We start from the raw sequence: 26,850 nt of genomic DNA, 5'->3' as shown, positions 1-26,850 counted from the left end.
TCTTGCTTGATGTTGTAGAGGCTTGTGGAGTCCTTCAACTGGTTAGGGTAGTTGTAGTTTGTTAAGGCCTTGAGATTGTAGGTCTAGTTGTAGCCAAGGTTCTAAAAAACACTAGGCACTAGTCGGGCGGAACCCCGAGGACTAGCGCTTGGCCTAGGCAGGGACTAGGCTGTTTTTTTTAAATTTTTATTTTATTTTTATAACATATAATTATATAATAAAAATATAAAAGATATTATAATGTTTGAAAATCATAACTAAATGCACTTGTCCAGTTGTCCATCAGTCCATATCACATAGCTATCAATTTATCAGTATCAGATACAATTTCAGAACTAGCAAAACAGATGACAAATATCAAAACTTCAAACGTCCAACAGTTTCTGGCAAAAAAAATCGAACCCAGACAAGACCAATACAAGTATACAGCTCAATTGAAAATTCCCAAATTTGAAATCACTCAAATCAGTAAGACAGTAACAGGAAGACAATAAGCAAATATTCATACAACTCGATCATCCAAAACGACAAAACCAGCAAGGCAGCAAATATTCATACAACTCAAATCAGTTACCAATCATTCATTATTCATAGTTTCATACACTAGAACTGAATACCCAGCAAGGCAGCAACTTACCAAGCTTGACGAATCCGAAATCAAACCAGAAAGTGAACCAAGCTTGAGGACATCTATGCTTTGCTGCAAATTGAAGATTGAAAATTGAAAACCCAGAAAGCAAGAGACCGATTGATTAAAGAATGAAGACTTGAAGAGTGAAAAATAGGAACCCAGAAACCCAAACTTGAAGATTCTGGAGGCCATGCAAGAGAGAGAGAGAGAGGAGAGAAGGCGACTGCAGTCTCCCTTTAGGTTTCAAGGAGTTTGAGTCGATTTGAGTCCAGACTTTGAGTGTTTTTAGTTTTGACAAGGAGTTTTAAAAAAATAAAATAGAATAGAGCGCCTAATTGCCGACTGCTCAGCATACCCACCTAGGCCGCCCAGGAACCGCCTAGATCTACTAGGCAGCCGATTTTCAGCCCAACGCCTAGCTCGATTAACTAGGCCAAAATCGGAACGGCTTAGAGGTGCCTAGGCCATTTTTTAGAACCTTGGTTGTAACTTGTTGTGGCCGTAATGTTGTTGGGGTAGACCTATTTGTTGCCAACTTTGCAGCCTTGGCAGCAACAAACTTTTTCTAGACACACACCACCATTAAACAAAATCAAGTTTATGTCAAACAAAGTGCTAGCAACATATTTACAAAATCCTTAAACAATATAGACTGTAATTTTACCCCTTGATGCTTAGCTCTTTCTTTAGCTTTCTTACTTAACTGATTTATAGTCATAGGACATTTTTTTCCCTTTCTTGGACTACAGCAAGCAGTAACAATATCAAATGACTTATAAATTTAGAGCTATTCAAATAACTTCAAAATAACAATCAACATGTTACAAAATAGGAATACCTAATTTTCAGAATCTTTCCCTTCTTCACTACTGACATTCCTCTTCTTAGAAATAGTAGCAATCTTCTTTTCTTTTGGTGGCAAATGCCTCTGACATGTTTTCACATTGTGCCTTACTTGGCCATAATTGTCACACTTCAGAGATCTTTGCTACCTTCTAATCTTATCATCTCCACTTTGAACCTTTTCTGAAGCATCCTTAATTCTTTTTGTTCTTGGCCTACCAGACTGCCTTGAATATTCTGGAGGTAAGATTGGTGATCTTCACTTATTTTCCATAAGTTCATGCTATTAACAACCATTATGAGATTGTTGTAGATATACATATAAGTCTTCTTTAAATAGAAATTTGCCACATAATCATCTGGGTCATGCCCCCTCAAGTGTATGATAGAAACTGCATGCTTGCATAGAATTCTAGTTAAATCCTACCTCCTGCAACTACAAGTCCTCAATCTAAGGTTCACAACATTCTTATTTCCTTCAATATTTTTAACTTTAGCATCATCACCACCATTGAAAGTTGGAGTACAGTCTGTTGCAGCCTGCACCTTATTCTTATCCAACACCTTTTTTGGCTAGGGCTAGATATTTCCTTGAAAAGCTTCCATTTTCTCACTTCTCATATGAATCCTCTTTATAAGCTTGAATCTTAACTCTTCAAACATGGTCACAAGTTGCTTCTTTCTAGCTTCCGCAATCCAACTATTGAAACTCTCATACAAATTGTTGTCCATAATGTCACAGTTCACAGTTGTGTGGAAGAAAGCTCTGCACCAATGTTTAGGAAGCCTCTCCTCATCTGCAAAACCAAAACAGTAATTAAGTACAATAAACAATATAAACGGAAAAAAGAAAACTTATATTGAAGTCCTTGTCATCCATTTGTAAGCATCCTCATCAAGGGCCTTCATCTCTTCCATGTCATTTCGAAAGTAAGGCAAAGTAGTAGACTTTACACATTTCCACATTTGATCCTTCATCACTTTTTCAAGAGATAGTTTTGTGAGGTTAGTCCACATATGCCTTATACAAAATCTCATATGTGTACTTGAAACCATCTCTTCAAATGCAGGTTTGAGACCTTTTTGCTTCACTTATGAAAACCTATTATGCTCCATCTTCCTTGATATCCAAGTGCTTGTACAATAGCTCTGGAAACCATATCCATCAACCATTGCTCTCCATTTACACCATTGCATATGTCACACCCTAATTTGTGTTGTTGGCATCAGTTCCCACAGCAGTCAAAAGCTAGCCTCCAAAACAGCTTTTCAAGTGTGCTCTCCATCCAATCCAATAATACTTCTACAAGCAGCTTTGATTCCATTCTTTTATGCTCTCAAGCATATATACATTATTTTGAAGACTGAATTCTTGCTTGGGTTGCTGAAATCACACTTAATGTTTATGGTAGTATCTGGATCCACCCTCTTGAGCTCACTTCCATAATCTTTCAACCTTGTAAACTAGTATCTTATAAAACCCTCAACTTCCAACAAAGCAGCTCTTTTGCCTTATAAGCCATTTGTGTTGATACCCTTGCTCTAATCTTGGCTGACATTGTCTTGGTTAGTGAATCTGCAACACCATACAACAACATCAATACAAGCAGCTACACAATAGTAATAAAAATGAAATAAGAACCTGGTTAGAAAATATACCTGATTTCCATGCTTTATTAAGGGCTATCGGAGTCTTGAACTTTGTAGTTAAGTATTTCAGTTTCACCATATTGTTGTTGAACTTCCTTGTGCAGATGTGTTTTGGATTATAACCCTTGATCATCAAAGTGCTCTTATGCTGCATTTTGGAAGTAAGCAGCTCAATAGAGCAATCATTCTCCTTGCAAACAACCCTCAGCCTTACTTTGTCATTCTTCATGTAAACATATTCCCAGCCACCTTATGTAGCCATTTCCCTAAAAGCATCCCTCAAGATCTGAACTGTACCAAACTTCATCCCTATTTGAAAACATGCATTTTCATGTCTGTTTAAGGGTTGAATTCAAGACCAACCTCTTCCTGCTCCCTATCAGAAATAATGATGTAATCCAGCTGATCTTCATCTGAGTCTTCATCAGCAAACATATCTTCATTATCCTCAGTACACATGGTGATAACATGTAGATCAGTTTCCAACTTGGACAACTCATCATCTTCATCACTAATCTTATACCAATAGTCAATCCTTTGGACTTGCATAAGTTGAATTTAGCTCTTTCACCATATTATCTACCTCTACATAGGACCTCTTATCTTTGTCCACATTGTCATAGTAAACTGTCTTCCCTGTTGTCCCTTATGCACCCTTCATGCCAAACTTTCATCATGAAATAGTTTGGATTAGCTGCAAATGTCGATGAAAAACATCAGTTAGATACCCTAACAGTTAATAAGAAACCAACATAAATATATAACTCCAATAAACATTCTTTTACAGCCAAAACAGAAAGCACATAGCCCTAAAAGTGCATTCCTTCACAAAGACTCCACAACTAATTGGTTTGCCTCCATAAAGAGGTACAAGCCAAAACAGAAAAGGGCCAAACATAAAACATAGGGTCCCCTAAAACATATACAAACATCTTCACATGTGAGAGGCCCAACCCATGTCCCGAATCTAGACCCAGCTCCAGGCCCAAACCCAAATCCAAATCAATTTTTTTCGACATTAGAAGTATTATTTCTTTCCAAAATCAGAAAATTAGAAAAATCGTGTTAAAAAGAGGGTTGATTTTTCCAAGTTCTATCAATTAGAACACCATTTTAAAAATTATATTTTATCACCGGTGAGTTCATGACAAGGAAAAATTTGATTGAAAATAGGGATTGACATGGTTAGGCATGTACTAACGACTGGATGTGCCATGGAGTCATCCTAAATCCTTACATTTTATTTTTATTTTAGTTGAGCAACTTTAGATCATATTTCATAATTTAAATATGTGATTTGTTGAACATCACTCTCAAATTTACTGCATGAATGCACTTGTTTACTATTTATTTGGACATACAAAACTATGAAGATACTAAAATCTAGCGCTTTGCAAGGGTGGAGAGCGGCCGCCATTGTTGTGGTTTGCATCTGAAACTTGATTTGGGAGGCCGGCGACGCGAGGAGGTGCTGGGCGGATCGAGTTTTTGCGTGTTTTGGCTTGTTTCTTCGCGAGGAGGTCACAACTGTGAAGTTCGGCGCCATAAGATTCTCGGGTGGTAGGATTAACCATCAGAATTTGGTGGTGGAAAGGTGTGAAACGGTTGCCGTGACGGTGTTTTGATGCAGTTGTGGGATATATGTCTTTGTCCCTTGTGGTGATCGTGTCCTGCATACCAGAATTTGCAGCAAGAAGGGCGATATGGAAAGCGGTGTTTGGCGTCGTGCTGCTGGAGATAGATCACCGAATGATGAGCAAAGGGCCCACAACTTTTCTAGGCTGGAGACGATGTGCGATAGATAGCGTGGTGAAGAAGGGTCCAAAGGCTAGGATTCGGATTTGGAATCCGGGTCGGGTCTGGATTTGCGCCTGGGGTTAGGTACAGATCTGGGATCCTGGTTGGTTTTTAATTTCTTGGTTTGTAGGTTACTTTAGAGGAAGATTGATCTCTATTTTGCGTATTTTTTATGTGGAAGATATTGGGATAGTTACATCACCAGTTACATTGTTAGAAAATTGTCCTTTCATGGTCGGTCATACTATCAATAACATAGGTGAGAGATTGCTCTTTTTTCTGACGTAAGATGTGCGAGGAATATATTTGATCGGTCATATCATTAGTTGCTTTAATGGAAGATTATGCTATTATAGAATTATTAGAAATTTACATCCAGTGTGTAATCAAATCCCTTAATGCATCCAATGATATTTTTGCTAGATTTTTGTTTTCATGTGCATTTTATATATTAATGGAGTTGTCACTCTTATTGGTTTTTTTGGGTAAAGACCACTTAAATAAAAAAAAAGGGCGTTGTAAAAAAACGGCGGGTGAGTCGGGGTGACGGTGACTCTTCCTCAGCTACTAAATCTGGCAAACTTGAGAGCCCGCTCGTCGTTTAGGCCTGATGGGGCCCGCAGTTTCGACGGCGACGACGACCGTCATCTGAGATCTTGGCGTCGCAAACTCCTCTCCTCCCTCACCGCCGTCAAACTCAAGCTTACCTGGACCTCCGCCTTCAGATTCGCCCTCCTCCTCTTCCTCCTCGCCGCCATTGCCACCGCCTGCATTTCCCTCCCAATCGAAAAGGCACCTCTCTCTCTCTCTCTCAATCTTTGATTTTGGAATGTGGTTTGAGCTTAATTCAGGAGTTTAAACAAGATTCAATCTTATTTAAGCAAGAACTGAAGTAGATGCAAAGTTTCTGAGCTAAATCCTTGTCTGGTTTTGGTTCCATGCAGAGTCTGAAGGATTTCTTGTTATGGATTAAGCAGGATCTTGGACCTTGGGGTCCACTTGTTTTGTGAGTATTTTTCATCAAGTTGCTTAATTTGGATCAGTTTCATATATCATTTGCATTATAAGAAACAATTGCAGTGGTATTTATTCTATTATTCTTAATTTGGACTGCTGTATATATGTAGCGTATTCAACTAGTGCATTTTGTCGTAGCTCACCTTTGAATACTCGGCAAAAATAGGTTTTTGTATCATCTAGCTAATTTGTACTTTTCCGTTTTTGGAAAATTGCAGGGCTGTCGCATACGTTCCTCTCACGGTGCTGGCAGTTCCGGCTTCTGTACTTACCGTAAGCAAGAGAGAAATTTCTTGGTTTCTGTTGCTTCAACAGTTGTAGTCCTGTTTATCTTCTGTCATGTTGTTTTATCATTGTTTGCTTTGCATTGGAAATCTTGTGTCAAGGTTGCTTTCAACTTTTGATTATTGATCAAGCTCTGTGGGCAATGTTTAAGTTTGACTTGTGATATCATGGTGTCTAGTGTCAACGTATTGTTTTAGTGCAAGGATAGGCAGGACTTATCTTAATTTTATCTTTTTCTTAGTGCCCCTCTGTTGTTGAATTTTGTGCGATTTTTTTTTTTGCGTTTTGCTTTGCAGCTTGGTGGAGGTTATCTTTTTGGTTTGCCCGTGGGATTCATTGCAGACTCTATCGGTGCAACATTAGGTGCAACAGCAGCATTCATTCTTGGAAGAACAGTAAGTTTTTAATGCCATTGACTGTATGAGTTCTTGAGTCATGCGCATTTGTAGACGTGTATGCTCTATTCCATATAAGCCAAACAGGAGATTTGACAAATGCGTACTGGCATTTACTGGTTTATTATGCTTATACTTATCATAATTTGTCATCATTATGTAGATTGGAAGATCGTATGTTATTTCCAAACTAAAGCATTATCCAAAGTTTCAAGCTGTTGCTGTTGCCATTCAGAGATCTGGTTTCAAGGTAAAGTTGTAAACTTTTTGGACATTGAATATTGTTGTGATACCATTGACATAATTCTAGACACATTGCGGTTGTTCCTGTCAAGTAAAGTTATATTCTAGAAGTACAATCCAAACCCTAGCACCTAATAACAATCCAAAGGGAAACCAAATATGTTAGTTCATATGTCTGGGTACACTGTCTCCTGCACAAAGTAATGGGGATTAACCAAAAATGGCACCATTGGTACATTCATAACATGGTCTAAATGTTTTGTTTACGAGAGTGCCATTTTGTGCATGACTCTATATAAAGTAACATACTAACATGATAGGAGATTTCCAGTAATTTATCAAGAAGAAATCTACCACTTGGTCTAACTTTGTTGATATCTCAAGATAATGTTATCTTACCCCAGAAAAATTGTAAATATATATCAACATTATATAGAGCGAATGTGGTGCTAGTGGATTATAATTTATAAATATATATCTACATTATCAAGAATGAATCTGACTGGATACTCTTGTTTATGTGGATTTCCCATTTTTTCATGGAGCTCCTGAGCTTTTTTCCCCTTCTTTTGGTTTGTATAACAGATAGTTCTTCTGCTGCGGCTTGCTCCTTTGCTTCCATTTAACATGCTGAACTACCTACTCTCTGTGACTCCTGTTCACATAGGGGACTATATGCTGGCAACTTGGTTGGGAATGATGGTATTCACTCATTTTAATTACTAAGTGCTATGTTTACTAGTAAAAATTATATTGCTGCAGGTACCTTAGGTGAAGGTTTGGAACTTTAAACAGACACAAGAAACAGTAAAACACTAAAACTTGGATATAAAAAGAAATTAATTAAACATGGAAGGTTACGTCAATGTCTTCTCTTTTTCATTTTGGTAGGGAATATATTTGTTTCTGTGTGACTATGTCTTTGTATTTGTTCAGTGACTAAATGATCTAGTGATGAGATCTGCTCTGGATTTTATCGCAGCCCATCACATTTGCACTGGTATATGTTGGTACAACGCTTAAGGATCTTTCAGATGTTACACATGGATGGAATGAAGTTTCAACAACTCGTTGGGTAAGTACTATATATCTCTATATGACCCTTTATTCATTATGTTATGTTAATATATTTTTTTTCTTTCACTTGGGCAATAAAATTTTCACTCTCAGACCACCATGTTTTTATCTTTTAAATTAATGCTAGTATTTGCTTCTGGTTGCAGGTGTTTATAGTACTTGGTTTTGGAATATCCGGTGAGTAGCTCCTTAAATTTACTCGGCACTCGTCTTGTTACTTGTTTTACCTGTTAGTGTTGAATTGAATTTGCTTATCAATTCTCATGATATTTCATTCCTTGAAAAGCAAGGTCTGCTTTATACGGAGACCTTCCTTTGCTTTTTAACTGAGTTTGTACTTTTCTTTTTTTGAGTATTCACAGACTTTCCATTTCCTTCTTTCTTGCACAGTGATTCTTCTGATTTGCATTAGTAAAGTTGCAAAGGCTGCTTTGGAAAAAGCACTGGCCGACAATGCTGAAATAGAAGGGATATTCTCATCTTCAACGCTGCCCATTGTAGCAGGTTCATCCCCAGATCTTCCAAAAACTCTCATCATACAGATAGACTCATAGACCCACTGAAAGAGAAGCACAAGTTTTTGCAGATTCAATGTATATTTTTCTCATTCATTATTATTTGGTGTAGATTTTAGTTTTTTTTTTTCCCATAGGAATTAACTATATAAACGAGTAAAAGAGAAGAAAATTTCTCCCACAGCATTAATGTACAGCAGCCGCACCCAGCCACCCACTTTGTTTGCCATTCCAATTGTACCGAACAGTTCTTAGCAACTAATTGAATGCGTAAATGATCATTTTCAAGTTCAATTATGTGCTTTCCAATTCAGCCTATCATGATCTTGAAATTCTAAAGTGACCCAACACCTTGCTTTGCTAGTGTCCAGTTGGTTCCCAAGTAGCAAGAACAAGATTCCCAAGGATTCAAATAGGTCAATTTTAGGCTTTAGCACCCAATTACTTTGATCATCTTGCTTGGCAAGCTTCAATTCTTGTTTAACAAAATCTCATCAAAGTTCTCTTTACCTTAAGGTCTCGTTTGGTTTGCAGAATTGAGGACTCTTGTTTCTTTCCTGCATTTGGGATGCAAAAGGAAAGGAAATTATTTCCTGAAGGGAGAGAAAATCAGGGGAAAAGTGGTACCTTTCAAAACCCAAATGAATCACTTTGTCCTCTTATTTCCTTGCATTTATTACTGATAACATATTATTTTATTACATTATTTACAAACTTTTTAACAACTTTCCTGATAACTTTCCTTAAGTTATCAAACATCGGAATAGAAAGTTGTTGAGAAATTTTATTTCTCTTTCCAGGGGAAAGACAAAGGAATTGCTTTCCTTTCCGTGAACCAAACGAGGCCTATATGTTATTTAACAGCAATAATGAGTACTATTTTACAGCAATAATCAACCTGCTGAATGACTTGGTGCCAAATTTATCTGCTTCCATTATCGCCACACGAAAAAAAAAAAAAAATTGGTTCAAGGGCATCCAGCACACATAAAGAATGGTAACGAGTTGCTTGCAGTAATAATCTAAGTGTTGGACTGTCAAAGATTAAATACTCTGAATAACAACCCATGTAAATGATTTCCCTAAAGCTCAGAAGATGAGATTGTTCAAGTAACTATCTGAAGGAGACCATAAACATAAGTAATATATAACAAAACCCAGACTTGATATATGCATATGAGTCCACCAGGCATCTATGTGGCTCAGAATAATTTCTTGGTTAAACCCAGAGGCACCATCGAAAGACCCTTGTCCTTTAACAGCTGGTCTGCTGCTGCTGGATTTGTCTCCAGCAATTTTCCGATCATCTCTTCAAGAGGTTCACTCAGCATTTGCTGGCGTAAGAAGTAGTGACCATATCCCTACCAAACATAAAAGATCATATATTGATGAAACATATCAATGTGAATTCTTTGCCTCACTAATAATTCAGCTAGCATAGACAATTAATTATACCTCGCAGAAAATCATCGGTTCAGTAATCGTTTCACCTCCCAATCTGCTTTTACTTAGATCCTGCAAAAATTAATAAAGGTTCAGAGAAGCAAACTTCAGTTTGTAGCTAGCAGCAGGTGCATACATGAAATCATGGTCAATGACAGACCTACCTTTATTTGAAGCTGCAAAAACTTGATATGGTCAATGACATCATCCAGTACAAATTCTTGACCACCCTACAAAATCAAATGCAACCAGTCAAGTATCCGCAGAAAATAATTGAACTTATATAACACTGAAACTCCAAATCATATTGTAAAAATGGCATTATAATTTGAGGCAGCATATTTCATCTATATGATGAGTTTGAATCTTGTACTTCCATTTCTGGAGGAGACACAATTATATCTCTAGATTCTGTACTCTATTAATCGGTGATTCTCTATATACTCACACTTGATCTTATCAATAGGCTTGATTAATATGTCAATGAAAGTATTGCATATCAAACTCTATTTACGTTTATATGCAGAGTCAGCTGCCCATGTCAGTAACCTAGTTACTAATTCAAAATATTCAGATTGATGGCATCAGAAGGACATAATAAAAGAAAACAAACCATTCACAAGTCATTAAAAAACCCTCTTCAATGAGCAACTGCATGCATGATCTGGCATAGGCAAAATATTACCTCTACAGATTGTGGAAGCAGTTCTTCCAGTGCAGTTACCCTTTCAGCAATTCGGATCCTACGAGCCTGCTATTTGAAAGGGAATGTGTGACAAATCACATTTACACTAACTGGCACACAGATCATAACTTAAGACAAACAAAACTAGTAAAGATAATGCCTGCTATTTGAAAGGAAATGTGTGACAAATCACATTTACACTAACTGGCACACAGATCATAACTTAAGACAAACAAAACTAGTAAAGATAATGCCTGCTATTTGAAAGGAAATGTGTGACGAATCAAATTTACACTAACTGGCACACAGATCATAACTTAAGACAAACAAAACTAGTAAAGATAATGCTGCTATTTGAAAGGAAATGTGTGACGAATCACATTTACACTAACTGGCACACAGATCATAACTTAAGACAAACAAAACTAGTAAAGATAATGCCTGCTATTTGAAAGGAAATGTGTAACAAATCACATTTACACTAACTGGCACACAGATCATAACTTAAGACAAACAAAACTAGTAAAGATAATACCTGCTATTTGAAAGGAAATGTGTAACAAATCACATTTACACTAACTGGTACACAGATCATAACTTAAGACAAACAAAACTAGTAAAGATAATGCCTGCTATTTGAAAGGAAAAATGACATGGATTATGATAATCAGTTCCACTATCCGGTGAAAGTATTTGGCTTACACGATCAGTTACAAGAGCTTTCTGTTTTGTAGCACTTTGACGTGGCCGGGAAGGAAAACCAGGTGCAGCCAGTGTTAACTTTTGATCAACTTGAGAAACATTGTCAAAACTAGCCCCAGTGAAATTATCTGTCCATGAAGTATGATGCTGTAGCAAGTACATTGCAGAGAAGCAAAAAAAGCCAAGTCAATCTCAGCTGAATGTGAAATTAAACAAAGTTGTTAAAATAACTGAAAATGAACATGAATCTGATGTTTTGAACAAGTTCTCCATTAGGTGACATCAGAAATGTCACCTACTTCCATGGTTTCTTTTCAACGACCACAACAGGAGGAATTTGACACTATAATATACAGTCACATTAAAACTTTTGTATGTTGAATAGATACTAAATATAGAGATATTCGGACAGAGAAGTTCGATCTAAATGCAGATATTCATCAAAGAACAAGAAAGAACTTCAAATTACCGAAATATACATTGTTTAGCTCCCAATTTATCATCTTAAAATGACCAGATGGCAAGTAAAGTAATACATAAATGCAAACAGTTACCTTCCAAGGATCCATGTCCATAGAGAAATCAATTGATCTAGAACCAGAAGGTTTTCCAAGACTGCTGCAGTATAACAAATCTCTATGGAATTCAGAGACTCCACCAGCAGCATGTATGCCACTACCAGATAAAGAAATCCTCTCTAGCATGTCTTCATAAGGAGATTTTGGCAGAAATGTTGAACTTTCTGCTAGAAAGTCAACACAACTTTGAGCCGGCATTGGGGATTGAACCATCCAAGGGAATGCAAGCGCATCAGTTTGGTTCACACTACTTCCAGCTTCCATGATCATCTTTTGGTTCAGTTCATGTTGTGGCTCACGAGAGAGATGATTCGCAACACTCCCACCAAAATTCAAAGACATCAATTGCAAGGGGTCATTATGGCTACTCTCTCCTTCCATATCAACCAGAGGAGAAACAGATTTCACCTTAACTAAACACAAACAAAGAGAAGGCATAACTACCATTAGACCATCCAAATGATACTGTCACGATTTGACAGTCAAATCCAAGAAAAACACAAAGCTCTCCGATCTATCCATTAGCCTATATCTTATACACAAATTAAACAGTAACAGAGTTTTCATTTCTGGAGCTAGCTAGACTAGTGCTCACAAGTCATATGTCATAAGTCATAACCAATATAAGCTAAAGTTTTTGGTTTGCTACTAACATTAGAACAAGGACATAGTGCATGAATCATTATACATAGTTCTATGTATCAATTTTGTTAAATTATTTTAGGAAGATTCAAAAGTGGGGATGCTCCCTGAGCCTACCCATTTCAATGCTAACCCACAATATCTTGCAACTTTCCCATAAATTTCACAATAAGAACATAACTTAGAAAAACTAAGGAAAGCTGCAATCTCACAATCATTTATAAAATTCATTTTAATCCCCACTTTTTTTCATTAGGAAAAAAAAAATGTTGAAAAGAAAAAAAAATAAAAAACCCAAATGGGTGGCACAGCAGAAGAAGAACAGACGACGAGCCTAATAACAGTCAATACATGCATAGTTTGTGTCCAAATCCAAAGGAAAACAAATATAATGAAGAAACACATGTTGATATTTACTCCAAATAAGTGCAAAACAGGAAAAGATGGGACATTTATGACAGAATGAAGTAGTAGAACAAGAACATAGATGGTGACAACTAGCTATAAGCTGTGAGATGGGTTTTTCTTAGTGAAAGATTACCTTTTTTGGAACAAGGCTTCAGCTTCGGCGTGAAGAGGGCAAGCTTGAAGTTAGGGTTTTACGGCAGAGAGCTCAGGAAGAGGAAATGGCGACGAGGAAGAGAAATTGGGTATTGGGTTGCTTCCCAGCTCTGTCTTGCTATTAGTGGTTACGTAGTACGTACTGTGGTGAAGCTTTTTCAGACTCTGTCAGCTTGTAAAAACCTATTGTGCCCCTGTTTGAAATTTGCAATTGTGGTCTATGTGTTCAATAATTTTTACAATCTAGCTAGGTATTTTCTAGGCTTGAAAACATATGAGAATCGCAGTAAAATTTGAAATAAATGACTTATTTTTGGGAAAATTGTTTGAAATAGCTCATCATGCGAATGTTATTGAACATTTGAACATGTAGTAAAATTATGAACTTCAAAATATATAGATGAAAAATACAATTATTCATGTTACGTGATCATATTAATTTACGTAAGAAGTGAAAATCATTTATATTGGTTTTGTCACAACCACGTTTGAATTTCTCTTTTTTGTTTTGCAAAAATAGTACAGTACTTTAGCACTACAATCTTTAAGGGCGAGGATTTGCAATACAGATTTGCAACTTAGATTAGTAACTAAACTAAACACTCGCAGTAATTGAATTAACATATGAAAACTGAGTGGCTTGTAATTGATGTGCAAAAATATAGCTTCTCTAGTAGTATAGCCGGCCATTTTGAGTGTAAGTCCACACCGCACAACATCTATACATGAATTCATCTACTCCTAGTGTTGTTAATCATTTATACTGTAAGGCGTCGCTGGATTCATGGAAAGAGAATTAATTTTTTTCTGTTTACCATGGAATGGTTGGATGAGAAAGTAAACTTCCCCAACTTATATTATTTGGAAACAATATGAAAGCAATGAGGAAATGTATTACTCTGCAATAACAGAAACCTAAATCATATCAATATCATAAACATTTTGGAACAAAATTCCAATATTAATTTTCAACAAGGGTATAATGGTCTTTTTATTATGTTATAAATGCAGAGAAAATGAATATCGAGGATTCATTTTCCCCTTAGTTTTCTTTATTTAAGGAAAGTTATTATTTTCCTTATACATATCAAACACCTTATAGCATTGAACAAAAGCCTCAATTCCTTGAACCAAACAAGACTTAAGAGAATGAGCCGAAGCCAAAAACTGAAAAAACCAAGCCAAAAATTGAAATTTAACCGAAAAAAAAAATCAACCAAAGCTCAGAAAAAGGAACCGATTAAATTTAAAAAACATAATTTTGTTCGACCCTAAAGAAAAGCATAGATTATTTCAAAAGAAAAAAGAAAAACATAGACACCAAAGAGCCCAACAGAAAGCAGGCCGAAATGAAAAGACCCGAAACTGAACAAGCTTAACCACCAACGAAGAGAGCCCAAAGCAAAGCAAAACAAAACAAGACAAACACAAGGAACCCAGAAAAGAAAGCAGCAAAACAAGGCAGACCAACCAGGCCAGCAAGAGCAGCAGGAGAGTTCATCCACAATTTCCCGTTCAGTCAGTCACGTGCCACGCGCCCCGTGCCCAGACTCACAATTTCACAAGTAACAATCGCAGAGACAGAAGCATATACAGAGGCATATTCCACAGTCTTCTCCGAGTCTCTCTCTCTCTCTCTCTCTCTCTTCCTTATTATTTCCAAGGCTCTGTTTGACAAAGAACAAGTCCTACCTTGCTTTCTCTGAAACACCCACCAGCCCAGAACCGAGAACAAGAAGAAGAAGAAGAAGAAGAGTCAAACAAAGCCAGAGGCTTTAGATCCATTCGTTCATTCAATCAATCAATCATGGCGACCGCTGATGTTCTCAACAGAGAAGAAGCCCTTTTCCTCTCCTCTCCTATCCATGAACCCAGAAAAGGTACCATTTTTATGCCTCCTTTATGTCTTGTGCAAATGGGTTTAACTCATTATTTGGATTGGGGTAGTAAAGTTGCAAACTTGGCCTTTTTTTTATGTGTGAAGAGTGAAACAGTGTGAGAATTTTGGGTACCAATTGGATTCGATTAGTTTTTTTTGTGTTTTCATGTTCATTTTATTTATTCCCAAATCATTTACTGCTAGTTCTTTTTGCTTGTTAGCTTATAATTTAGGATCAATTTGATGAGTGTGTTGGAAATTTTGGATTTAAAGATGGTGCCTTTGGACAGGTGAGAGTGTCAAATCTCGTGGAATGTCGGTTGAGAAGAAGATTGAGATTCTGGAGGGGTTGGCTGGAACGGTACTATCTCGATTCACTTTAATAAGTTGACTTCTGGTTTTTGTGTGGTAAAATGTATTTCTGAAACTGAGTTTTCCAATTGTGGTATCGCTTGTTTCTACTCAATCTGGACTGTAGATGGTGAATTTATGGTGTATTACTTATGGGGTAGGAGTGATTTACATAATTGAAATGGCATGTTATTATCTTCAGAACTCAATTCACCAACAAAGAGCATGCATTTTCAATCCATTTTCTGCCAATCGAATAATCCAATGTTGCCTCAGTTACATAAATTACTTGTGCTTTGGTGAGTGAATTGTTAAGACAGCCCTATCTTATCTGGTAGATGAATTCTAGACATGCTCTTTTGCGTGAACATGTCTGAAGTTTCCAGTGATTCTGCATCCTTGGAAATTTGGGTTTTCCATGATATACTGGAACATATAATTAGCTCTAATGAGCCGAAAAAGGAAGTTCAATAAAGTTGAGAGAGCAATTCTTAAGTATAGTTTCTCAAAAAAAAAAAATGTCAAGATGTGTGCCAATTATGTTATATTTGGAGGTTGCAGTGATGGGTTTTATACTGTCAACCGTCTGCTCTGCATGTGAAGTTGCTCACAGCCTTCAAAAATTGTACGAATGAATTGCCTTCTTTTGATCAAATAAATGTATTGCTTTAATCCTTCATAAAATATTGAAGATTTTTCAGTTTCCGAGGTCAAATGAGAAATTATTCTCCTTGTCAGTTCATGTTGTGACGATTTTTAGTTTTTGTAGGTTAGCAACCGCCGGTCTCGAAGATGGTTAAATGATCGCCTCTTGATGGAACTTGTTCCTCGTCTGAATGCAGAAGAAATTAGAGGCTTGTTTGCTCCACCACCTTTTGGTACTGAAATAACTGATAAAAGTCTTATAATATAAGTATTTATGTATAGCAACTTTAGTTCCATATGTGTTTCTGAAGTTTCTGTGGTTATTGAACTTGCATATATTCACTCTGCAGCAGCCTATTTATGATTATTACTTTTTAGAACTTTTCATACCAACAATGGCTTTGGTTGAATCTACAGGTGATGATGTACCGCTGTCACCATTTTGCATGACTAATGTGCCAGAGTGGGACACATTTAGGAATATAGACATGGATAGACAGGTCCTTCGGCCTCTCTCATTCTTCCAGACATGGTTTTTTCTTTTAAGTTCCTTCGTTCCAGTGATTTCAATGCAATGAACTTGGCCAAAATTAAATTCAAGTATTCGGGCAGCCAAATGGAGGCTCAAGTTTGTCTATTAGAGAAGAATTTTATATTTGAAGTTAACAGATAATGGGCCCTTCTAAAATTATTAATTATTCTTTCAGTATCTACATCACTGCATGTGTGTTCATACTGACCTCCAGCCAATATCCCATCTTGACAGGTTAATATTATTGATTCCCTAGAGAGCTCTTGTGAAACCAAGAAGGGCAATGTTGATGCTGATAAAATGGCTGTCTTGAATGCATGGCGTAGGGTGGATTCTCAAACAAGGGAGGCACTTCGCCGCAGCGTTGTTTCAGACCTTATTGAGGGATATGAGGTAAATCTGTGTTTGTGTTCACTATCTCTCTGTTGGTTTGCTTTACATACTTTTTGCCATCCCACATACGCAGTTTCATCTTTCTCTAAATTAAATTATAACCCAACTGGAATATTTTCTCATCATTTGAGTAGAAAATTTCTTTCATTTTCAGGAGCGCATACGTGGTTATTTAACGGAGACTGGAGAAGAAGATGCAGACTCTCTCATCCTACGGGTTCAAGACCCTTTTCGTCGTTTACTGCTGCATGGTGTTTGTGAGGTAAATAATCACATATTTCAAATTCCTATGGATTCTATCAAAGGATAGTATTAACCACCTAAAGAAATAGTATACTTTGAAGGTAGAGTCGCTGCATGTTTTGCCAAATTTGTTACTCCTTGGAAGGTTCTTAATAATAAACCGGACCTAAAGAAATAGTATACCTTGAAGGTAGAGGTGCTGCATGTTTTGCCAACTTTGTTTGGTTTATCAAAGCCTTCATGGAATGTTCTTAATAACAAGCTGGTGGTGTTTACAGTTCTACAACTTGGTATCGGTGACTGTAACTGAATCAGAGAAAGGGAAGTCAGCTAAGATGACCAAGATAACAAAGAAAAAAAGGTGCTCATCTGAAGTTCCAAATATCACTCTGTCCCATTTCTTGAAGATGACCAAACAAGGAGTTTGGTGATTCCATTTCCATTGGGGAGGAGCTCTCATATATATTATAACGTATAATAAAAGCTGGGCGTCTAGTGCTGCTGCTGCTACTTTGTGTATTTTCACCATGTAAATTATTAAGTTACTTGGCACCGACCCTTGATTATCTCAGGTAAAAATAGTTGTTCATCTGTAGGTTTGTACTCTGTAAAGGCTTTGTCCTAATTTCTCAGTCAACAAAAGAAGTTGATTGTGTTTGTAGGGCGCAATGAATTCATGATTTTTACATTCTTTTCAGAGGCTCCGTCTCCTGAGCTTGTTTTAGGTCCCTTTCTCCCTTGCACAAAATGGTCGAATTATCTTATTGGATGTTTCTAGGGCAATTAAACAACCAGATGCTTTAAAATGGGCAGCTAAGATCTGTTTGATTTTAACTCCAGCATGAGTTTCCATTTTGAGGTTGAAAACCTTAGCTTGTCAATGTCGCCGATGAAAACACATAAATTACCTTTATAACGTTGTTACTTGTTAAACTTCCAGTTCTTGTCATACTCAAAAAAAAAAAAAAAAAAAACTTGCAGTTCTTATCATGCACTAAAAGTCTAAAATAGCAACTTGACAAACCAGTAAACCAGAAACCTGGACTAGCCGCCAGCAGGTGTTGACTCTCTGTCTTTGAAGTTTCACCCGCTAGCAAAACAGCATTATCATCTCCAGTATGGCGAAGAAGCCTGTCAAATTCTCTGTGGTACTCTCCTCTCTCTCTTTCTCTCTCTCTTCTTTCTTTCAGTTAGATTGTATAAATAAACTGTAAGAGTATGAATGATTCCACAGGTGGATGCATTCACTGAGTCAGCTTTCAAGGGAAACCCGGCAGCGGTTTGCTTGTTGGAGGAAGACAGAGATGACAAGTGGTTGCAAGCTCTGGCTGCCGAGTTTAATCTCTCCGAAACCTGTTATTTGAGTCGGCTCACTGACTTGGTTTCTGACCCTGCTTTGTCTTCTACTCCAGCTAGGTTCCGTCTCAGATGGTTCACACCTGTCACTGAGGTCTGAGCTCACCTATATTTACTTTCTTTGGTTCTTATTTCTCTTTGTCTACATAGTGGCAAGGTTGAAAGGTAGTAGTGTGTTTGATCGGAGTCCATGATAACAAGGTTATGTACTAAATCCAGGGTGTTCATTAGGATTTTGTGATACCTATCAGGATTTTAGAGTATGGAATTGCTGTTGTTGTTATCTTCAATTTTGTGTAGTGTTAATACCTACTAGATTTTCTTTTAGCAATTTCTGGTCAGTAAATTAAGCTTCGAAAAATGATTTTGTCTTGCAGGTTGATCTTTGTGGTCATGCTACATTAGCAGCTGCATCTACCCTATTTAAGTCTGGTTTGGTAAATTCCAACATTATTGAGTTTTCCACATTATCTGGAATTTTAACAGCTAAAAAGGTTCCAGATGATATTAAGGTATCCAGTGGTTCAACTATTCCAAATGGTGAAACACAAGACTCCTACTTTATTGAATTGAATTTTCCAGCTGATCCATCAAATGAATTCAATTCTGCTGATGCTTCGTTAATATCCAATGCCTTGGATGGTGCTTCAGTCATTGATATAAGGAGGACAACTGTCACAGATGATTTGCTTGTAAGTCCTGCTATCTTTCTCAAATCGTTAGTTGGAATATGCTCCCCAATCCTTTTATTTCTCAAGGTGCTTCTTAGAGGGAGAAATTTGTTCATTTTATTTAGCTTTTGGCTTATTTGGAGTCTACCATGTACTCTTACATGAAACTTAATTGTTACATTTTCCAAGGTTCTGCTTCCGTCAGGAAAAGCTGTTGTAGATTTACAGCCACAGTATGATGAAATAAAAAAGTGTCCTGGAACAAGGGGAGTAATTGTTACAGCGGTTGCTCCTCCAGAGTCTGGATATGATTTTTACAGTAGATTCTTCTGTCCTACACACGGCATCGATGAGGTATGAAGCTAGCGCGAACCATATATGGAACTATGGATGTGCATAACCTACTTTGTCCCTTGTCCTGTGCCTTTTGCAGCTTGGTATTTACCAGTTTCATTTACGTTGATTGCAAGGATTAAACTGAAATGAAAATGATTTCAGAATTGAAACTGAAATAAATGTCGACATTGTTGTTGTTGTTGTCTATCAGGATCCTGTTTGTGGGAGTGCACATTGCGCCTTAGCATCATACTGGTGCAACAAGCTGGGAAAGTGTGATCTTGTTGCATATGCGGTACTCTCTTTTTCATGCACGCTTTTCTCATAGCTCTATTTGTTCACTTCAGTATGTTGATATGCTATCATTGTTTACATCCAGGCATCACCTAGAGGGGGGACAATAAACATTCATCTGGATGAGCAGAATCAAAGGGTGCTCCTGCGAGGGAAAGCCGTGACTGTGATGGAAGGAACTGTTTTAGTTTAGTACTGGCCGGGGTGAATTTACAAACAATTAAAATGAATAACTTGTATGATGGGAATGCACTTTAAATTTGAATGAAGGTCTGAATTTGAGCCAGCTCGTTTATGTCTGATATACAGCTTTCAATTGTATGACCATAATACACTTTGCACCAAAGTGTGTGTCTTCTGAACTTGCACAATTTGCATGGCCGACTAATCATTTGTTGGCAAAAGAGATTTATTTATTTTTTTTATCTTTGACATCATTGCCGACTAATGAAATTTTGTTGGCGAAAGTGATTTTAATCTTCGAGACCATTGCCAAACATATTTTTGTCGCCGAAACTATTGCTGACTAATTTTCGTCACAAGTGAAATTTTTTTATCTTTTATCTTTTAACTCTTACCTCAATACGATCTTTGTTTGTTTTAACTCCAACGTCAATTTCCCTTTTAAGATTGAAACGGCTTGTTCCACAGAAAGTCGGAAAGACCCTACTCCTTGGCTTCTCCAGGTCATTGATGAATTGCGTGTAAAACGTTGTGAACGTTTTAGTTGTTGTCATGCACTGAAATAGCAACTTGACCAAACCACACAGATCGAGCATTCCGACCAATGAAAACTTATCCCAACATAGAAATTTGGACTAGCCGCCAGTTTCTCAACATAGAAATTTGGACTAGCCGCCAGTTTCTCTTAGACTATTAATATTTAGTCTCTCTTAGACTCTTTGCTGCATGATCATTTTATCTATGGCGAAGAAACCTGTGAAATACTATCTGGTACGTACTCTTCTCTCTCTTCTTCTTCACCTCTCTTAGAAATACTAACACTACATATGTCCTGTGTAAAACTGAACCAACTGTATGAATGATTGAACAGCTAGGTGGATGAATAGTTAGTTTCTAGCATGTGTGCATGAATACACTGTTATTTTTGCTTAGTTAGCTCTCTCTCTCATATTGGCATGTGTTCATGAGCACCATGTTATTTATGGACAAAATAAGAACCATATGCAAGTTTCCTCTATTGTTTATGCCGGTTCAGAATCAAAACTAGCATTGCACTTCATTGAGAGCCAACCTATAGTTATGCATAACCTGAGTGAAAGACTGTGTCAAACAGAGGAACTTAGAACTCACCATAGAATTAGTCATGGGTTGGTAGTGTGGCTGAAGTGGGTTCGTTTGCAATTAGTTAATTCAAAATCTCCACTCAATAAATGAATACTAAACAATATTCTCACTGGAATTTAGCCATTTCCTTTACATCTCTGAGTCACCAAACCTGTATTTTTCGTACCAAAAAGTCTAGCTTCTAATCAACTGGTCAATTAGAGAAAAAGGTACTATGAGGCGGTGAAAAAATATAGAAATTTGGACAGCCGCCGGTAGGCCTCAACTTTTTTCTGTCTATTAAGAGTCTTATCCACCAGCAAACAGTGTGCTGCTGCTGCATAACCATTTTCCATGGCAAAGAAACCGGTGAAATACTCTGTGGTACTCTATTTATCTCTCTCTTGGGGTACCTTTTGTGTCTGTCACTGTGTGTATGAATTATAAGTGGCAAGTTACTACACGAAAGAGTTGAGTATTGAAATGTCCTTAAACAGGTGGATGCTTTCACCGACTCAGCTTTCAAGGGGAATCCAGCAGCAGTTTGCTTGCTAGAGGAAGACAGAGATGATCAATGGATGCAAGCTCTGGCCGCGGAGTTCAATCTCTCCGAGACAGGTTACTTGACTCGCCTCAATGGCTCGGACCACTCGCCTTCTTTGACTTCCACACCAAGGTTCTGTCTCAGATGGTTCACTCCTGTTGCTGAGGTCTGAGCTCACCTCTATTTACTACTTCCCTTCATAAAGTAAAGATGATCCATGAGTTCTCTGGGAGTTTCTAGCTTTTATCCGGGTCCATGTAATTTTTATCATTGGTTGAAAAAACTTGATCTCATTCTTCAACAAGAACTTTGTGAAAATGATTCCTTTTAGACATTTGGCTCCTGATATATATATTTGATGTGACAATTAACTGATTCTGATATATAGAATTCTTGTTAAGCTTGGTATAAATACTTAAAATAGTATCCTTTTGCAGGTTGAGATTTGTGGTCATGCAACATTAGCAGCTGCTTATACCCTGTTTATGTCTGGTTTGATTGATTCCGACGTTATTGAGTTTTCGACCTTGTCTGGAATTCTAACAGCTAAAAAGGTTGTAGATCATGTTAAGGCAGCCAACGGTTCACATTTAAAAAATGGTGAAGCACAAGATAACTATTTTATTGAACTGAATTTTCCTGCTGACCCATCTTCTGAATTCAATTCTGCTGAGGTTTCGTTTATTTCCAATGCCTTGGGGGGTGCTCCTGTGGTTGAAATAATGAGGACAGTTGCAGATAATCTCCTTGTAAATCCTGCATTCCCTTTTCTTGATGTGATAATCATATTTTCCTTTTTGATTAACAATTGCATGAATGATTAGGCTGTTGAGATATGCATCACTTTTTGAATAGTTTTCCAAATTCCAATACTTTGTGTTTCTCAATACTGCGGAGTTTAGCATGTGCTATTTCATTGAGACTTGTTACATTTTCCAGGTGGTGCTTCCATCTGGAAAGACTGTTGCGGATTTGTTGCCACAGTTTGATGCAATCGAAAAATGTCCAGGTAGTGGAGTGATTGTAACAGGAGTTGCTCCGCCAGAGTCTGGATTTGATTTTATCAGTAGATTCTTCTGCCCGAAATTCGGGATCAGTGAGGTAAGGATGCTAGCAGGTTTTTTCTAACTAGTACCGTAGTATTGTGATATTGTCCTGAACCAAATATTTGTTCCCCTTTGAAGTTTCTATCATCTATGCTCAACTGCATTTAAGAACAAAAACTAAAAGGAATATGCTTTTGTGTTTCACAGGATGCTGTTACTGGGAGTGCACATTGTGGCTTAGCACCATACTGGTGCAAGAAACTGGGAAAGTGTGATGTTGTTGCATATCAGGTAGACTCTCTAATCATAACTTTATCAATCTTGTCCCTTCAAATGTTATGATGATATACTAATACAATTGTGTACTTAATTTCAGGCGTCACCTAGAGGGGGAACACTAAACATTCGTCTGGATGAGAAAAATCAAAGGGTGCTACTCCAAGGGAAGGCGGTTACTGTGATGGAAGGAACTGTTCTAGTTTGACCTCGTGTTTGATTTTCCACTATGCAAGTGAAAAAAATTTGAAAGAAATAAATCTCATGGGTGGAAAGATCCCCTTACATTGGAACTGAAGTTTACACCTTTCATCATAAGTTCTCCATCTTATTGGCATCTTGAAAGATACTGGTGCTGTCCAATTGTCATCTTAATTTGCTGGCTAATTGATATGTCAGCTAGCTTTGTTAGCTCTCTATCTCATATTGACACATTTCACTTGGGATTTTAAACGAAATGCATGGAAACCAAGCACAACTAATCCTAACTACTGTAACCCTGTCAACATTTCAGACAGAATTACAGTTGCTGGGATTTTAAAACAGTTCGATTACCAAGACTCGGATGATACACTTCATTGGTACAAAAAGAACATTGGTCTAGAGTTATTGCCCCGTCCATAATGTTAGATGAGGTCCAAAATATATTATATCTCCAAAAGATTAATACATCTTACAAATGTGGAGGCTAAGATTATCATATCATAAACGAGGAATAAAACAATTAAAGTACTAGAATGGCCTAGAGATCGAGGACTTGAATAGAAAAGACAATTGAAACCAGAGCTTTTTTAGAACGTTGTTAAGTGATTGTAAATAGCAAGTTATCCCTTACGTACGAAAGCAGATTAGACCACAATTTAAATGCCCAACCAACGTATAGAAATTAAATGACATAAATGGACAAAACACGAGAATTTGTTTACGCAGTAAAACCCTCAATGTGAAGTAAATACCTGCTGATTTTAACTCTTGAAGTCCAAGTGATCAAGCACACACTATGAGAATGTAATCAAACTACAAGGAAGACTTACAACCACGAGGATAACAGCCCATACGGGTTACCTCTAACTAGATTATTTCTAGCCAGTTGAACTACTTTTACCAATCTACTCACTGCTTCTAGTACTTCTAGAACTGCCCTTCCACTCATCTCAAATTCTTCAAACTTCAATCCTTGAGTATATATGCTTGATTCCCAACCATATGATGGTCTGATTATCAAGAAATAAAGTATGTGTTTTCGGTACTCATCTTTCAGCCGATTGGTTTGCATTTGCATATCATATGGTTGAGCAGTATCTTAAGAGAATCTCAGCCAAAAATAAGGTTTTGGCTAATAATGTTCAACTGAGCAAATTAAGAGACTCGATCAAAGAGTCTTGGCAGAAAAATAAAGTTACGGCCACACATAAATATCGAGTTAGAGTAGTGACTCAGGAGGGCCTGGCGGCGGCCAACGATGCTTGACTCCAAGCTTTGATCTACAAGAGTCATTAGCTTCGACTAAATGCTTGTGAAAACCGTAAAGAGGTATGCAGAATAGATCAACCAAATTCTCCTGATCTTCGGCCTTAAAGTAAGTCGTGTGGTATGGAATTCTTGATTGGCCAAGGTTACCCATGCATCTATTTTAGCCAAAACTTTGTTGAATTTGGCTCTATCTCCGATGACCATCTTGATTTGTATATCTATCTTCATCTCATGGTCTATTTGCTTAACTCCAGAATGAGTTTCTTCTACTAGCAAACTTGATTGAGTCATTATGGCTTTTGCATTTAGGTTAGTCGACCTCGATTCATTTAAATTGGCTTTGTCTCCAGTGACCATGTTGACATGCATAAATTCTTTGATTGAATGGTCGTTGAAACCAACTACATAATGATCATTTTTCAGAGAAATCGGCTTCTTGATCTCATCTTCAAAGTTTACTTCAGTCGACCAAGCCTTCTCTTGGTTGGCTTTGTTTTCCATAATCATGTCAATGTGTCTGGTGTCTTCAAGTGTAGGAATTTCATGTTTCCCCAAATGGTGGTCAGTGAGCCCCCCAAGTTCAAGATCATTGTGGTCATAATTGGGCTCATCGTCTTCATATGCATCGTGGAATGACTTTATGTTGAAGACAAAATTTGGTTCATCAAAACTTCCCCAAAAGATTGGCGAATCAATGACTTCTTTCTGATATATCTCTTTTACTTCGAATTCTTCTTCATTGACTATAGGCTCTATTTCATCGAAATTTCCTACTTCTTGGTCTACTAGGCTTATCACTTCCACTTGTTTTGGAACTTCTTTAGGAGACAGAAAATATATGTTGCCAGGTAGGTCTTGTAGCGGGGGAATGATAAGGGTGGGTTGGCCAATTAGCCCAAACTTTAGCCACAATTTCCTTGGCAACTTTTCTAAAGTCTTGAGGTGCCTCAACCTTCAGTTTGGTCTGATCAGTTCTACCATTCAAACCAGCATAAGCATTTTGATTTCTTGAAACTTGGTTGTGAACGATTCCATTATAAGCTTGTGGCTTAACTTGGAATTGGTTGAAGCCATAACTTTGTCCATTACAACCATATGCCAAAGTATAACCATATTGTTACCATTGATGTATTGCCCATTGTAGCCATATGTAGAGTTAGACAAACCGTTCCCATATTGACTATCTTGGTTATATTGACCATAATTGAAACCATTGGTATACCTCGGCTTATGATAATTTTTATCGGCCAATTGAGAGTGGCAATTTTGGCTGATAGAATTATTAGTTGGCTCATACATATGTATATTAGAATTATAACCTTGCCAATTACCATGACCCAATTGGCCATTTATATTTTGGCCGAAGGTTTGGTAGTAACCTCGTCCGATATTAAGTTGCTCCAAACCATAATTTTGATAATTATAGCCATGTTGGCCGACACTTGAGTCAGCCGTATTCGGTTCATACAAATTATTTTGTGATTGATTGAATTGCATGCTACGAACAACGCCTAAAAATATTTAGTGTCCCACTGGGCGTGCCAAAAGATGTTGCCTCTGAAAATCACCTCGGCCTAGATATCCGAGAGATGAAGGAACAAATGTCCTTCTCTATGAATAGATTGTGGAGCGTGCCAGCACACAGCCAGAAGGCCAAGTGTGCAATCGGAGATGTAGTGCGTGTGATTCTAATTTGTCAAGCGATTGTTGGCCGAGGAAGGAACTTATTCTCGGCCGATAGTTCGCTGCCTCTGGATCAAGGACTTGGTGGCTGAAGGTTGGGTAAGTTAGGTGTGGTTGTGAAAGTGTGAGTGAATACGAATTGTCTGGTCACAAGGCTTAAGTCAATCGGATCCAAGTAATAACATGTAACTGTAAAAGTGAACTCGTAACGAATGCAATCTTCAAGATTGATAGCTACTATGCAACTACGAATAGTAAATAACATGATCAAATAAACAAAGCATAAAGACAAGAAGGAGCAAATAAAAGATAATAACAACAAAACTAAAATATGGAATGGCTGAAAATTATTAACTATTGTTTGAAAGAAAACAAAGAAAACAACTCAAAATCGATACTAAGGCACTAAGCAACAAGGAAAGTAAAGTAACTGAAATTGTAACTAGCAGAGCAAACTAACTAAGGAACAGACGGAAATTCTACATAAGCAAAAGGTAAGTCGAAAACAAGAAAATCTTGATGGCTTGAGTTTATGGAGTTGTGTGTGTGATGTCTTTTGTCGATGCATCTATTTATATTGATTGCTCTGTGACTTGAACTGATATCTTGACTCTTTGAAGTTGAGTGGAATTCGGCCTCCTCTTGGCTAAGTGACTCTATCTTGATTTGGCTCCAATACTTATCGTCGACTGACTTGACGCTGGATTCTATCTTGATTGGCTCTGATGGTCATCACCAACGACTATAATTAATCTTGAAGTAGACTATCTTAGATTG

General features: G+C 37.4%; 5 protein-coding genes across 6 annotated transcripts; 4 read left to right on the top strand and 1 right to left on the bottom strand.

The window, feature by feature from the left end:
• Window positions 1-4,765: 4,765 nt before the first annotated feature.
• On the top strand, window positions 4,766-9,359 carry LOC112171580 (transmembrane protein 64). Its single transcript, XM_040508585.1, has 12 exons — window positions 4,766-5,000; window positions 5,457-5,713; window positions 5,866-5,927; window positions 6,157-6,211; window positions 6,520-6,618; window positions 6,782-6,868; window positions 7,447-7,563; window positions 7,844-7,936; window positions 8,085-8,115; window positions 8,329-8,442; window positions 8,988-9,076; window positions 9,254-9,359. Exons 1-12 carry the CDS (start codon window positions 4,766-4,768, stop codon window positions 9,344-9,346), a joined length of 1,332 nt encoding a protein of 443 aa, XP_040364519.1. The 3' UTR covers window positions 9,347-9,359.
• An 86-nt stretch (window positions 9,360-9,445) lies between these two features.
• Window positions 9,446-13,198, bottom strand: LOC112169234 (transcription factor bHLH7). Its single transcript, XM_024306241.2, has 7 exons — window positions 13,045-13,198; window positions 11,838-12,274; window positions 11,284-11,430; window positions 10,582-10,647; window positions 10,061-10,126; window positions 9,909-9,968; window positions 9,446-9,814 (listed from the first exon to the last, which is right to left on the bottom strand). Exons 2-7 carry the CDS (start codon window positions 12,240-12,242, stop codon window positions 9,656-9,658), a joined length of 903 nt encoding a protein of 300 aa, XP_024162009.1. The 5' UTR covers window positions 12,243-12,274; window positions 13,045-13,198; the 3' UTR covers window positions 9,446-9,655.
• A 1,308-nt stretch (window positions 13,199-14,506) lies between these two features.
• LOC112169226 lies at window positions 14,507-17,804 on the top strand. Its single transcript, XM_024306226.2, has 7 exons — window positions 14,507-14,944; window positions 15,234-15,304; window positions 16,064-16,172; window positions 16,357-16,439; window positions 16,706-16,864; window positions 17,019-17,126; window positions 17,386-17,804. The coding sequence occupies exons 1-7, from the start codon at window positions 14,872-14,874 to the stop codon at window positions 17,536-17,538; spliced, it is 756 nt and encodes a 251-aa protein (XP_024161994.1). The 5' UTR covers window positions 14,507-14,871; the 3' UTR covers window positions 17,539-17,804.
• Window positions 17,805-18,094: 290 nt separating this feature from the next.
• LOC112169224 (uncharacterized isomerase BH0283) lies at window positions 18,095-20,201 on the top strand. The gene is made up of 6 exons (XM_024306224.2): window positions 18,095-18,255; window positions 18,342-18,557; window positions 18,841-19,155; window positions 19,324-19,488; window positions 19,682-19,765; window positions 19,850-20,201. The coding sequence occupies exons 1-6, from the start codon at window positions 18,226-18,228 to the stop codon at window positions 19,955-19,957; spliced, it is 918 nt and encodes a 305-aa protein (XP_024161992.1). The 5' UTR covers window positions 18,095-18,225; the 3' UTR covers window positions 19,958-20,201.
• A 372-nt stretch (window positions 20,202-20,573) lies between these two features.
• Window positions 20,574-23,359, top strand: LOC112169223 (uncharacterized isomerase BH0283). Of its 2 annotated transcripts, none has more exons than XM_024306222.2 (6): window positions 20,574-20,718; window positions 21,549-21,761; window positions 22,033-22,344; window positions 22,535-22,696; window positions 22,849-22,932; window positions 23,018-23,359. In XM_024306222.2, exons 1-6 carry the CDS (start codon window positions 20,674-20,676, stop codon window positions 23,123-23,125), a joined length of 924 nt encoding a protein of 307 aa, XP_024161990.1. In that variant the 5' UTR covers window positions 20,574-20,673; the 3' UTR covers window positions 23,126-23,359. The 2 variants fall into 2 exon arrangements, with proteins under 2 accessions (XP_024161990.1, XP_024161991.1); XM_024306223.2 differs by lacking the exon at window positions 20,574-20,718 and adding an exon at window positions 21,159-21,435.
• The last annotated feature ends 3,491 nt before the right edge of the window (window positions 23,360-26,850 follow it).

Source organism: Rosa chinensis, chromosome 6, assembly GCF_002994745.2.
Source record: "Rosa chinensis cultivar Old Blush chromosome 6, RchiOBHm-V2, whole genome shotgun sequence".
Classification (NCBI taxonomy): domain Eukaryota; kingdom Viridiplantae; phylum Streptophyta; class Magnoliopsida; order Rosales; family Rosaceae; genus Rosa; species Rosa chinensis.
The sequence above is the reverse complement of the archived record's forward strand: the minus strand, read 5'-3'. Positions and strand labels throughout refer to the sequence as shown.

Coding starts and splice junctions, on each gene's coding strand:
- LOC112169226 (XM_024306226.2), top strand. CDS start 14,872: ATGGCGACCGCTGATGTTCTCAACAGAGAAGAAGCCCTTTTCCTCTCC. Junction 16,173..16,356: donor GTTTGCTCCACCACCTTTTG/GTACTGAAATAA, acceptor TTGAATCTACAG/GTGATGATGTACCGCTGTCA. Junction 16,865..17,018: donor ACCTTATTGAGGGATATGAG/GTAAATCTGTGT, acceptor TTTCATTTTCAG/GAGCGCATACGTGGTTATTT.
- LOC112171580 (XM_040508585.1), top strand. CDS start 4,766: ATGTCTTTGTCCCTTGTGGTGATCGTGTCCTGCATACCAGAATTTGCA. Junction 6,212..6,519: donor TTCCGGCTTCTGTACTTACC/GTAAGCAAGAGA, acceptor TTTGCTTTGCAG/CTTGGTGGAGGTTATCTTTT. Junction 7,564..7,843: donor CAACTTGGTTGGGAATGATG/GTATTCACTCAT, acceptor ATTTTATCGCAG/CCCATCACATTTGCACTGGT.
- LOC112169224 (XM_024306224.2), top strand. CDS start 18,226: ATGGCGAAGAAGCCTGTCAAATTCTCTGTG. Junction 18,256..18,341: donor AGCCTGTCAAATTCTCTGTG/GTACTCTCCTCT, acceptor ATGATTCCACAG/GTGGATGCATTCACTGAGTC. Junction 19,489..19,681: donor CTACACACGGCATCGATGAG/GTATGAAGCTAG, acceptor GTTGTCTATCAG/GATCCTGTTTGTGGGAGTGC.
- LOC112169223 (XM_024306222.2), top strand. CDS start 20,674: ATGATCATTTTATCTATGGCGAAGAAACCTGTGAAATACTATCTG. Junction 22,697..22,848: donor CGAAATTCGGGATCAGTGAG/GTAAGGATGCTA, acceptor TGTGTTTCACAG/GATGCTGTTACTGGGAGTGC. Junction 22,933..23,017: donor GTGATGTTGTTGCATATCAG/GTAGACTCTCTA, acceptor ACTTAATTTCAG/GCGTCACCTAGAGGGGGAAC.
- LOC112169234 (XM_024306241.2), bottom strand. CDS start 12,242: ATGGAAGGAGAGAGTAGCCATAATGACCCCTTGCAATTGATGTCTTTG. Junction 10,648..11,283: donor AAGCTCTTGTAACTGATCGT/GTAAGCCAAATA, acceptor TTCAAATAGCAG/GCTCGTAGGATCCGAATTGC. Junction 9,969..10,060: donor TTTTGCAGCTTCAAATAAAG/GTAGGTCTGTCA, acceptor TAATTTTTGCAG/GATCTAAGTAAAAGCAGATT.